Raw genomic sequence first — 12840 nt, 5'->3', positions numbered from 1 at the left:
AGTGGTCGAGAAAAACCAATAGGGATATCGAATGTGACTTTAGTCTAGCCTTTCGAACTCAATACAAACAGAATTCCAAATTCATTGAAAAAGCTATATCTAATGTTAGACAGTTCTGTTACAGGATGAAGTTTTAAAGGATGATCTACCACCAAAACCTAAGGTGATGTACACAAAAGCAAAATAATTTTAAATCTTTTTTTTTTTTTTAGCACCTAGCATGTTGCCCTCTATTGAGCATCATATTCCAGGACATTTTCCAAAACCTAATGGTTTTTACAAATGTGGCCATTGTAAGATGTGCATCCCCAGGTGTGTAAAGCATTTTACATCTACCAACACTAGGGAAGTTTATGAAATTAAGCATGTTATTAATTGCACAACTATTGTTTTCTACTTACGCCAGTGTCCATGTGGAGCGCAGTATATTAAACGAACAATAAGGACTCTAAGAGAACGAATATATGATCATCTAAGAGCATTAGCAAATAAAGACATTAAACACATTGTACCCAGACACAGTAATGGCTGCTCTAGTTTTAATGTATTGGGATAGTTGTTTTAGATAGGGCTCTCAGAAGGGATAATCTTACTAAAAGATTCTGTGAACGTAAAACTATGTGGATACGTTGAAAACGTATGAGAAGAGCCTCAACATTGATTTGGATATTGGCCTTTATGGAAATAGACTTATTCTTCTCTCCTCTATTTCCTCTCTTTTCCATCCTAATTGCCTTCTGTACATGGCTATGTATGGATCTCATTTAAATTTTGTATATTTAATTGATGACAATGCAATTTTTCGGCCTTTGGAGTCGATAATATGTACATGTATCACCTAGCAGAATTATACCCATTTTTTATGATAATTCATATGTATATTTGTTTTCATTTGTTCTTATTATTTTCAGTGATTTATAGTATCACTTTATTGTTTTTATATTATACAGCTAGGTCTTTCATAACATCTTAGTATCTGGATTATTCTATTGTAACATGTGTTCTCCCATCCCAAGTGTAATTGCATTGTAATTCTTGTATGTAATCGAATTGCTTTCTACTAGGTTTGTATTTTTATTCTCTGAAAGTTTGTGTAGCACCGGAGTGATTTGTTTTTTTTCCCCTTAATATTTGTTTATTTCAGCAAGTAATCCTCTTTTTTTTTGTATAGAATACAACATATAAGAGTAGTAGAAGACACACAGGTCTGTATCAGTTGAATTTGAAACCGTGGAACTCGCAGGTTCCGTGAACATCTAAGCAACAGATCTCAATTTTTATGGAGTTAGTTACGAGCATGTTATTTACGTGACAGAGAAATATTGCAATTAATGTATGGTTTAATAAGTACAACGTCTTATTAACAATGCTTGTGCTAGGTTGTTGCCCTGGTGATCAGTCAGACAATTGTCCGTATGGTGTCGGCATGTGTCCCTCTCTACGTGAGGTAAGGGCACTGTCTTAGTCACCTGTGGCAGGGACAAAGAGGCATAGCAAAAAAAGGGTCTCCCTGACTGGAGGTTCGAGGAGGTGAACAGTAGTTAAATAAAAGGGAGGGTAGGGAGTGAAAAAAAAAAAAAAAAAAAAAGGGGGGTGGCGGGCTCAGTATTTTCAGTTATGAAAAGGGGGCTGCATCATAGCATTGTGTCTTCTGGTGTCCGGTCTCTCACCTCTCTATATCACCCTCCCATTACTTCCGCGAGTTCTTCACTTAGTCAAGTTTTTTTTCTCTCAGTTTGTTGTGTAGTATCTAGTCTATTGCGTCTCTCCTTCACTACAGGTGGTGTCGTAAGTGTTTTATTGCAACAGCGTCTTGAATTCAGTGGAGTCTGTTGTCAGAAGTCTGGGACCTCTCACTATTATGAAATATCAGGTCTTCCATAGAGCGATATTCTTCCTTCCGTTGGAACCACAGTTCCATCGGTAGAGCTCTTTCTTCCAAAAACAAGGGCACCAGCCCTTTGGCGACATTCATAATTCGTATCATCAGTGAGTTTTTGTATGTGGTTGTGCACATTTTAGTGTGGTGGAGGATCGGTGCCGGTAGGGTCCTCTGAAAATCTTTGGATAATTCTGTAGATCTTTGTCCAAAAAGGTTTTATCTTTGAACAATCCCACCATGGATGAAGTAGGGTGCCCACCTCCTCTCCACAACTCCAACATCTCACATCTATGGCTTGCAGTGACTGGGGAGTCCTATACCAATCGCATGCAGTGACTGGGGAGTCCTATACCAATAAGTTAGCAATTGGTACACATTCTCCTGTGTTTTAATGGATACTGTACAGTGTTGCATGAAATCATCAGCTTTTGTGTCACTGTGTGTGAGGAAGTGTTTCTCCTAAGGCCTCCTCCCATTTCCCCATAAAAAGTGTGATGGTGGTGTTCTCTGCTGTGCAAGGATCATATTACATATAGTTGATATCCCGTGTTCCAGGGGGTCAGGGTCTGTGCAGATTGCCTGCATTGGGGTAAGGTCCCGGGTCAGAAGGGTCTCCGTGGAACTGCAGCTGTACCACCGACGATATTTTGACCACCAGGGACCGTGTTAACAGGAGATAGTTAGAAGCAGAACCTATAAAGGAAGTTATAGGTAATACGAAGAATGAGATCCTATAAAAGGAAGTTATAGGTAAGGTAACGGAAGGCTACAGAAATACAAGGTTTAGACAATATGCCCCAGGCAGGATTTTTAGTAACAGGATAAGATAGAATAGATATTACAGATAAGTAAAGAGAAGAAAACCTATAACTGAAAATTATAGGTTACAGGTAAAACTAAATACAATAGATAGAACTAAACAGGAGTATAAAGGATGAAGTAATAGATGTCAGACATTTAGTTAATAAGCCTCTTTTGGTTTGCAGGTTGTATAGCAGTTTTTTGGATTAGATGAATTGAAGTCCTTTAGGATAATTGTAATTATGAAGGTTGTTTGTAATCTCTACGTTGGTTATGTAATTTTCCGTAATTGCAATAACAATTCTAAATTATATCCAAGTCCAGTAATGTATAATACAGGTAGTAATCGCAGATTAGGTTACCTCCGAGTGTATGGGTATTAAACTGGATTTCTCCAAGTAGGTTTTCTCCAAACGTATGGATAGCAAGCAGGTTTGGAAAGTAGCAGGTTGAAAAGAATAAATCAGGTTGAATGAAATGATTCCAGGGTGTAATAGGTTTTTGCAGAAGGAGCCAGGATCTGTAGTCTTGCCACGACCAGAACGCCACTACAATTAATGTCAAGGCAAATTGTTTAGCAGGGTGTGGCCTCTTATAGCAGGTTGAACTGATAGGATAGGCAGGTGAGAGAAAGATTGTTCAGACTAGTGGCTAGGGGGCCACTAGTGGAGAAAACTGGAAAAATTTTTAAAGAGACGGAAATAAAAGAAAAAGATTCTAGGTTGTCAGGATAGGGACTTGGCAGACTCTCCACAATACATCCCTCACTATACTGGTTAGATTCAATTACTAAAACCAATCCAGAGGTAGAAAGAATCAAGATTGGAACGAGTGAATGTTGAATGGGGAGAGATCAACTAAAGGGTCGATTAGACTGTAGTATGTTAAACAGGGGGTAATTAGGTACAATACGGGGTAAACAAGACAAATTAGGTTAAGGTAATAGAGGTGCTGTATAAAAGGTCTAGACTAACAGCTAAGAAAGAAGGAAGGTAGGGACCTTGGCAAACACCAAAGTAGGAAAAACATCCATCAAGTAGAAAAAAATAAAACAGCAATTGTAATTCCTTATTTATAGAAAAATGTTTGGCTTCTTTAAATTAGTGTAATGATAAGGGCTGCATAGAAACCCAGAGACAAAGTTGCAACAAAGCTGGTAGCTCATTTGCTTCAATATAAAAAAATTTATTTAACGTGGAGGAAACCAAAATCCAATAACTGATGTGTTTCCAAACAGTGACACCTACTGGTTTAACTGTGAAATATTATAATGTGCAAAATGTTGTCATTCGCTTGTTTGTGCTATACTTAAGTGATGATTAATTCATGGCAGGTTTTTCAGATAAATATATATTTAAAAAAAAAAAAAAAAAAAAAAAAAATTCAGAGTTTGAGTTTCTGCTTTACTCATTGTTAACATGTTAGTTGCACTACTGTGGTTGCTATAAAGATTTAGAAAACAAGAGTTTCTTGTAATGGAACAGCTCGTCAGTTTATAGGAAGGCGCCATAACACATCAATTGGTGATAATAGCTTGCATTTTTGCAGGTTAATTTCTATATGCTTGATATCCCAAGTAAGAAACCCTACAAAGAGCTTTAAAGGGACACTGTATGAATCAACACTTTGGCATTATTAATGTGCTGTATTTTTGTATGCTCACATTTATTTTTTTTGCTTCCAGCTCACTCACTGCTGTCAGTGGTTGAGCTGCATATGTAACAATAAGGAATTATTTTTCTTGACTATGGGACATTATAAGGGAGGAAGCTTTATGATGCAGCATCCGGTTGTACACACCTATTTTATCAGCAAAAAATAAATAAATACTAGGTTTTGAGCACGCAGTAAAATGCTAAAAGTAAAAGGCTAGATCGCATCAAATTCACATTGGTTCTCGGCGTGTTCATTGGGTGCATCAGTACTGCACAAGTGTTTAGAGTGTCCCCTATCTTACTGCTGGAGTATTCAGTTGACAGATCAAAATTATATTTGTGCAGACAAGATGGAAACTTTTATTTATTTTTTACAATAGAAAACGTGCAACTCTAAAAATACAAAGTGCTATTATATTGTATTTGGAAGGGACATGTCACGTATATACATTGTTTACCAATTTTATAACATGACAGGAGGCTTCGTATTTGCTTAAGTCTCTCTTTACTAGAACTCCACAGCAGCACAGAAAAACAACCAATCAGAAAAAAGTTAGGTACTATAAAACTCCCCTCCCCATGCATCATTTCCTCTTTCTTTGCTGCTCCGCATCAGTACAGGTCAGAGTACCACTGCCTCCTGCTTATAGTGGGTGGCTTTGGGTTTTATTATGCTTTCTTTAGGTTATCATTATATCTATCTTATGTGTTTTTGTATTTTGTCACTTATATTATTGATATCATATTTTATTTATTATATATATTGCTTGTATATATTTTTTGCTATGTTTTAGTTATAACCTTTCTCCTTTTATATGTTTTCTTTGCAGATTATTCATAGTATTTTTCGTTGTTTTATTTATTGATTTTGCTTCAGGTCTTCCCCCCTTTCTTACTCATTCCCCCTGTGTCTTTGGGGATGTTTTTTCCCGGAGATGTGGTGTTTTTTTGGGGGGTCCTCCCTGCGGTTTACTTACCCCCCTCCCTCCACCCTCTCCCTGGCGCCATTTTATTAGTTTTCCCCCCTTCTGGGGCTGCGGGCGCTCCGCTCGGGATGTCAGGAGACTAGCCGCTTGGCTGCCTCCTCTGACTCCCTGAACTCTGGTGTGAGCCAGCCGGCGCCCGGGGTTTTTCTCGCGGTCAGAAGCGAGTACCCCGCGACCGGTCCGCTCACACACGTGGCCGCCTTGCCGCGGCCGGGTTCCTCTCAGCCACGTGGATCCGACCGGCTAGAGAAGGGGCGCCTGCTCGCCGCCCCTCCTCCCTCCACGGTCGGATCTTGGCGTTTTGCTGCCCTGCTGGGATCCCCCGGCGGATCTCAGCAGTTCTACCTGTTTTCTACACATGACTATATTTTACATACAGTGTATATCTGGCTGTGAGCCTTATGGTTTTTTATATCACTTTTCTTTTCATATGAGGCTTATGTGTTCTATGACAGTTGTTTATTTAATTGCTAGGTGTTTTACTGTGTGTGTGTATGTCACTGTTTTCTGTCAGTATATGTCTGTTTTCTGTGTGTATTTCACTGTTTACTGTCAGTGTATGTCACTGTTTTTCTGTCAGTGTATGTCACTGTTTTCTGTCAGTATATGTCTGTTTTCTGTGTGTATTTCACTGTTTACTGTCAGTGTATGTCACTGTTTTTCTGTCAGTGTATGTCACTGTTTTCTGTCAGTATATGTCTGTTTTCTGTGTGTATTTCACTGTTTACTGTCAGTGTATGTCACTGTTTTTCTGTCAGTGTATGTCACTGTTTTTCTGTCAGTGTATGTCACTGTTTTCTGTCAGTATATGTCTGTTTTCTGTGTGTATTTCACTGTTTACTGTCAGTGTATGTCACTTTTTTCTGTCAGTGTATGTCACCTTTTTTCTATCAGTGTATGTCACTGTCTGCTGAGAGTGTATGTCACTGTCTGCTGAGAGTGTACGTCACTGTTTTCTGTGAGTGTGCGTCACTGTTTACTGAGAGTGTACGTCGCAGTTTGCCGAGAGTGTACGTCGCAGTTTGCCGAGAGTGTACGTCGCAGTTTGCCGAGAGTGTACGTCGCAGTTTGCCGAGAGTGTACGTCGCAGTTTGCCGAGAGTGTACGTCGCAGTTTGCCGAGAGTGTACGTCGCAGTTTGCCGAGAGTGTACGTCGCAGTTTGCCGAGAGTGTACGTCGCAGTTTGCCGAGAGTGTACGTCGCAGTTTGCCGAGAGTGTACGTCGCAGTTTGCCGAGAGTGTACGTCGCAGTTTGCCGACAGTGTACGTCGCAGTTTGCCGACAGTGTACGTCGCAGTTTGCCGACAGTGTACGTCGCAGTTTGCCGACAGTGTACGTCGCAGTTTGCCGACAGTGTACGTCGCAGTTTGCCGACAGTGTACGTCGCAGTTTGCCGACAGTGTACGTCGCGGTTTGCTGAGAGCGTACGCCGCAGTTTGCTGACGGTGTGTATCACGGATTTCTGCGTGTTTTACTGTTGGCGTATATTGCAGTTTGCAGTGTGTCTTACCGACAGTGCATGTCACAGTTTTCTGTGAGTTTTGCTGATAGTGTATATCGTGGGATACTACGAGTTTTACTGACAGCGTATATCACAGATTGCTGTGAGTTTGGCTGACTGTCTATATCTCAGGATACTGTGGGTTGTTTGCTGACAGTGTCTGTCACGGTTTCCTGTGAGTTACAGGTATTAGGATCTAGGATTCATGTGCTTCATAGTATATTTTTCGGGTCCAGCCATGGGGTCTCAGAGGAGATTTTTCTGGCCGAATTCACCGTCCATGACATAGATATAAGGTTACCAGACCTGGATCTGGCTCACACTGGTTTGGGACGACCAGTCTGCACTGCTACTTTATATATTTTTAGAGATGAGGATGGTATCTATGTTAATGATGAAACATCAACAGATCTGTGTGAGCATGTGCATTCCGCTTCACAGTAAGGAGCGTATCGCTCAATGCATCTTACTTTCATGGACTTGGTAATCACTCACACAACTTCCGCTTATACCCAATGCAGCTGGGATACCGCTATTTGCCGACTGGGCATTTAGGGACTGCCCGGCCCGGTTCAAGTTATTCACACGGCACTACACTGTCTAAATGGGTTGATGTCTGGGGGCCTATGTCAGAGTGCTCTGAAGATCTGCAATTTTTGGGGGAACTCTACCCCAGCTTAGAGGTCCCCATTACTCATGCAAGGCTCATGGTAAAGATTGCCCTCAGCCTTATGCTGACATTAATAATTGGTGCGCCCTAAAGTTTGGTCACCCTGAATCTCTTGGGACTCTAATTGGCACCACGGGAGGGTGCGGCCCTCCGTCACCTCGATCCGAGGATATTTACTTTCAGGAACAGAGGGCGATCCCTCTCGTACAGAACCGGATACTGATTGTTATTAGAGGGCGCAACCCCTCGCTCGTTCTCAACCATATACTGGGCTGGATTCAGAGGACAGGTTGGGAGGACCCACTCGCATAAGGAGAACCGGTCACGGATGTAGACTCTGCTGTTGGTTACCGACGGGTGCGGCCCGCTCAGGCTAGCAGCCGGACGCTCTCGCGGTATGCGATCACGGTAGTACCGGCCATTTGTTCATCACACAGACTTGTACTTGTGCAAGACATCGATGACTACCTAGAGGGGCGTCCCTCCTGCATTCAATTAGAGCTGACATCCACGCTACTGACTTTGTTCTAGAGGCCTGCTTGGTCATGCAAGAATTACATGTTTAGACTAGATCCCTGGATCCTGACCGCTGTAAAACGGGCTAGAAATACTCAGAGGTTTAATGGGGGGAGTCTCCCACTTATTTGCACACGTCCCTGGAAATGGTACGGCTAACGGATGGCCCTCCGGTACTAGGTGTGTGCAGATTTTTTGGCATATTCTGCACCATGTAATACAGAGATTGCTTTCTGTTTTTGCATATTTTTTCTCCCATGTCAAGACGTCAGGAGAGGTGGAGACCTTCATGGAGCAAACGGGCACTGCCTTGCTCTGGTACCAAGATTATGGGAGGCCTATTTCCCGGTCTGAAGGTAAATCAGTACGTATGGATCACAGGGTGAGACCGGAACCCCGGTTGTCTTGAGTCCCCCGGTCTTTATGATCTTGGGATAAGACGGATGGACTGCCCGTCTCCTCGGAGGAGGACCCTCCGTCTATGCTCTATTTACCCCTCACGAGAGCCATTTTGTTGGATTCGCGCTAACCTACTTTTCTACGACCGTCAAGGAGTCCTACGAGGCTTCATGGAGGTTCCTGGGGTGCCCCGACTCCTACACAGACATCTTTCACTCTTGGACGAGGGCATTTCTGGATGGAAATCTGCGTTCCAGTTTGCTTTTCCCATTCCTTTGAAGTTTTTCTGGGATTCACTATTCCCAGAGTAGTCGCCCACCGTTTCCTCCACACAAGTTCAATTCGGAACCCTGAATGGACGTCCTTTGGAGTCTTTTCTCTACTGCGTCCGAGGTTTACACAGTCCATTTGGAATATTGGCATCACTTAGAGTAGGGCTGGTTTGGCCACACTCTTGCCTGCATTAGGATTTTATCCTCGGATGAGATCCCACCGTAGGACAGGAAGGAACGGAAGATCTTCCTCAGTTTTTCTGTTGCGATTTTGGTGGGGGACTAAGGCGCATTCCTCGAGATTGGAGATCTACCTGCAAGGCCGCATCGCCGAAGGACCCTGGCACGATCGGAGGAGCCGCCTTACGAGTCGTGAGTCCGAGCTTGACCTTCAATATTTTACAACTACAGGAATAGGGCTGATAACTCAGCTTGCCAGCTCATGGACCGACTGCTAGGAAACAGGTCGCTAGACCGCGTACAATGGATTTACCAGCGGGTGGTGCTTTTTTCTGTATTGGAGATGCTTCGTCGACTGGCATCTCTTTGATCCGTCTGCTGTCGTTTATCGTTCTTGGAATGTCCGATTAGGTTTATTCTGAAATTTCCTGGAATAGATACCAGCGACACAAACAGCGTTGGATTGGTGAATTGAGCGTTGAAACAGCAAATACGAAGCCTCCTGTCATGTTATAAAATTGTAGATTATGCTAGCTTTAGTGTACCTATAATCTTAATTTTATTAATGACAGGAGGCGAGTATTTCCCACCCATTCTGGTCCCTCCCTTGTTTAATGTTTTAGTCTAGATTATCAGGTACGTATGCAACTCTGTTTGTTGTCTCTACTACCTGTCGCTTGTTTCTTATGTCTGTTTTCATAGTAGGGTTGGGATATCTACATATTAAGGTTAATTTTGGTTGCTACATTGGGTTCCTGCATGTTTCTTCAGAGTACATTTCATTGGATAATCAACCTGTTAGAATCTGTTTTTCTCTCGTTTCAGTTTACGGTCCATCAACGCTATCTGGTTTGACAGTCTTTCTCGGAAGGTGGACATCGTTGTATCTAGGACTTCGTTTCTTCCCCATGATGTTCTTCTGCCTTTTGTTCTGTTTTGTCGCAGCTTGAAAGAGGAAATGATGCATGGGGAGGGGAGTTTTATAGTACCTAACTTTTTTCTGATTGGTTGTTTTTCTGTGCTGCTGTGGAGTTCTAGTAAAGAGAGACTTAAGCAAATACTCGCCTCCTGTCATTAATAAAATTAAGATTATAGGTACACTAAAGCTAGCATAATCTACAATTGTACAGCACAGTTAAACATTACAGTTTTGTAAACTATAATTAGAATAGAACACTTGGGGGGCTTGGACAATATATTGCCCTCTGTTGTTTATGCAGATGTCCAATAGTAATCTAGACGTGTTAAGTCCCTTGTGTATTTCACCACAGTGCTTCAATACAGCCTTGTGTACTCCCTTATCCAGAGTTAAATAGCTTGAAGGGCTGTGGAAGAAAATCCAATTCTGTCCCATTATAGATTTTGGATTTGACATGAAAGCAGCAAGAGTAGCATTCATTTAAAAATGGGGGTTTTAGATAGTTTGATGGTTTATTCAGCAGCACTAGGCTGATGGCAGTTCAAAATAATACAGTTGCTAGATATTTATAAATCCTAGGCTTGCATCACTGCTGTATATTTTATGGATTTCATGAAGCTGCACAATATATTAGATTCATTCACTTTTGCATTATTTATGCCTTATCAGAGCAGAGGTATGGGCTTGAGAATTCAAGACAAATAATATAACCCGTTTACAGATCCCTACATGAATTCCAATCCTAGCTCACTGCTAGTTTAGGTTAGTTGTGGTTTTTTTTTGTTTTTTTTTTTTTAAATCAAGCAAATGCAGACGCCTCATAAAAATAAAAAAAATAGTGCACTCAGCTAAACAGCAATGGTTTTACAGCAGACTTTTCATTTCCCTCTTCTGATCAAAAACTGAGCATTACTGGAGATGTAGTCGAAGGCATCAGGAGTGCCGGACGTTGCCTACTCCTGCTATAGAGGCAGCAATATAATGAGGACTTCATCACACTGCTATAATATACCACTATAAAATGCAGTAGTTGATATTATCCCCTGTTCAATATTTTGATCCACAGCGGTTATTCCAGGACACAGTCGTATAATATGCGGACATGGTAAGACATTTCTAAGTAAGTGCACAAACAGTAATTTGGATGTCCCAACACAAAGCTCGTTATGAAGATATGTAATGTTTACATACTGGTAAATATTCCTGCAAATAGCATCTAATGTGGACCAGAGAGAAGGAAGATAAAATGGTAACATTACATAACATATGCACGATCAGACATTTGCAATCAAAATACTTTCAAACTCTGTAGTGATTGAGCAGCTGCACACCATGTAGAGGGCAAACAGCACTCTCCTCTGTTGTCCAATTTGCATCTGTACTTCCCAATGTTCAAACTGCCAGGCATAGCTGACACTCCATTTTCCATTGTTATGTTCTATGAGAGCTGTATGTGAAGTGCAAGAGTAAGCTTTTTCCATTGGGATAAGCCCCTATTCATCCAAACAAAGCAAAAAAACAAACCAGGACACCAAAAGTCCAGGTCTTATTAGTATCTCTATTGGAAGAGAATTGAGAAATGCCTAAATCCTGGACTGTTGTGCACATTGGAGCCGAGATGGGAGCATGTATACCTTGTCTCATGCAAGTGGCAAGTATTTCTTGTATCCCACCAGCATTTAATGACTCAGAAGGAGTTTGTGATGAGCAACTGCACACACAACAACTTATTTCAATCTGTGTGCCTGAATAAAAAAATAAAAACTCACAGGTAAAGCATCTCATAAATGTGCAACTTGTAGTATCCAGGCACCCAGTGAAAAGTATGAAACTTTTGCATGGATGTTGGGATGCAAAGAAGTTGTTGTTCAAATCGCAGGGGTGTAAAGGGAGCTTAAATTTCCACCAGAATGTGGATATGTACCAATGCTGCATGCACAGAGACATGAACATACTGAAATTGCACACAGACACAATGACAAACATATAACATTGCACACACTGAACTGACAGTTAATGCTTACACATACAACACCAACATATATACTAAATACTGAAAAAGGACAAACAGGAATACCATCAGATACACATTCTGACAGCGAACGCACACATTTGACACTTTCATTTTCTCATTCTTCTAAAGGAGTATTCACCACCCTCTCAATCACGGTCTAAATTCTAGACTTCTATGGATTCACCTTCCATTCATCACTAATCTCCCAGAGAATTTAAAGATTCTACTGGTTTCCTGACAATTAAAGGATTACATTTCTTGAATATACACTGGATATTGGAAAGTAATACCAAATACAATGTATTATTTTATTTTGCATTTTAATAGAATTTTGTATTGCTCAGCATGCTACTGTCTCTCAGTCCAGATGTCCTCTCTATCGTAAGTATCGTTGTTTTTTTACTATCAAATATAGAAATACGACTTCTATATTGCAAACACGTTTTTCCTCACATTGCTTTAATCCTAAACCTTAGATTTATCCAGAAGAATCTGAATTAAGATGCTTTCTTGTAATGACAAATTAATTTTGCTTCTGGATCACATGAGGTAATTTGGGTTAATCAGAGAGTTCAGAGAATAATGCCATGAGAGAGACTGAAACAGAAGTAAAAAATGGATGACGATGCTAAAATGAGATTAGTAGCTGGAGTAACAGATTGTACAGGCCAAAAGAGAAAATAAAACAATGTCTGCAGCCACACAGTATGTTTGTGCATAAAAATCTGGCCCTCCACAATGAAGAACTTGGACAAGCAGCAAATTATAAAATCACACAACCAATATCTCTGGTGACAATGCCACTTTACACTGCAGCGGACTAGAAATTTTAAATCAAGGTTTTCAAAAAAAATGCTGACATTCAACGTCACCTACCAGCTTGTTGACACGGAGCTTAGAAGAGTTAAATTTGAATACATCTATCTTCTTATCCAGTGGCTTAATGGTAAACTGAAAAAAGCAAATAAAACATCTGTGTAATTGAAGATAAAGATTATTTCACCAAGTCTATATTTATATCATTTTTAAGTATTCCCTTTTATCT

General features: G+C 40.9%; 1 protein-coding gene across 4 annotated transcripts in view; it reads right to left on the bottom strand.

Annotated features, from left to right (window-relative positions):
• NF2 (NF2, moesin-ezrin-radixin like (MERLIN) tumor suppressor) overlaps positions 1-12840 on the bottom strand; it is a 103874-nt gene that overhangs the window by 65595 nt on the left and 25439 nt on the right. For all 4 annotated transcript variants that reach the window (XM_063454753.1, XM_063454752.1, XM_063454751.1 and 1 more), the window contains exon 10: positions 12672-12746. In XM_063454753.1, coding sequence (XP_063310823.1) covers positions 12672-12746 — 75 coding nt within the window. The remainder of the gene's footprint in view (positions 1-12671; positions 12747-12840) is intronic.

Source organism: Pelobates fuscus, chromosome 5 (genome assembly GCF_036172605.1).
Source record: "Pelobates fuscus isolate aPelFus1 chromosome 5, aPelFus1.pri, whole genome shotgun sequence".
In the NCBI taxonomy this organism is placed as follows: Eukaryota; Metazoa; Chordata; class Amphibia; order Anura; family Pelobatidae; genus Pelobates; species Pelobates fuscus.
Note: the sequence above shows the minus strand (reverse complement) of the source record. Positions and strands in the feature narration are given on the sequence as shown.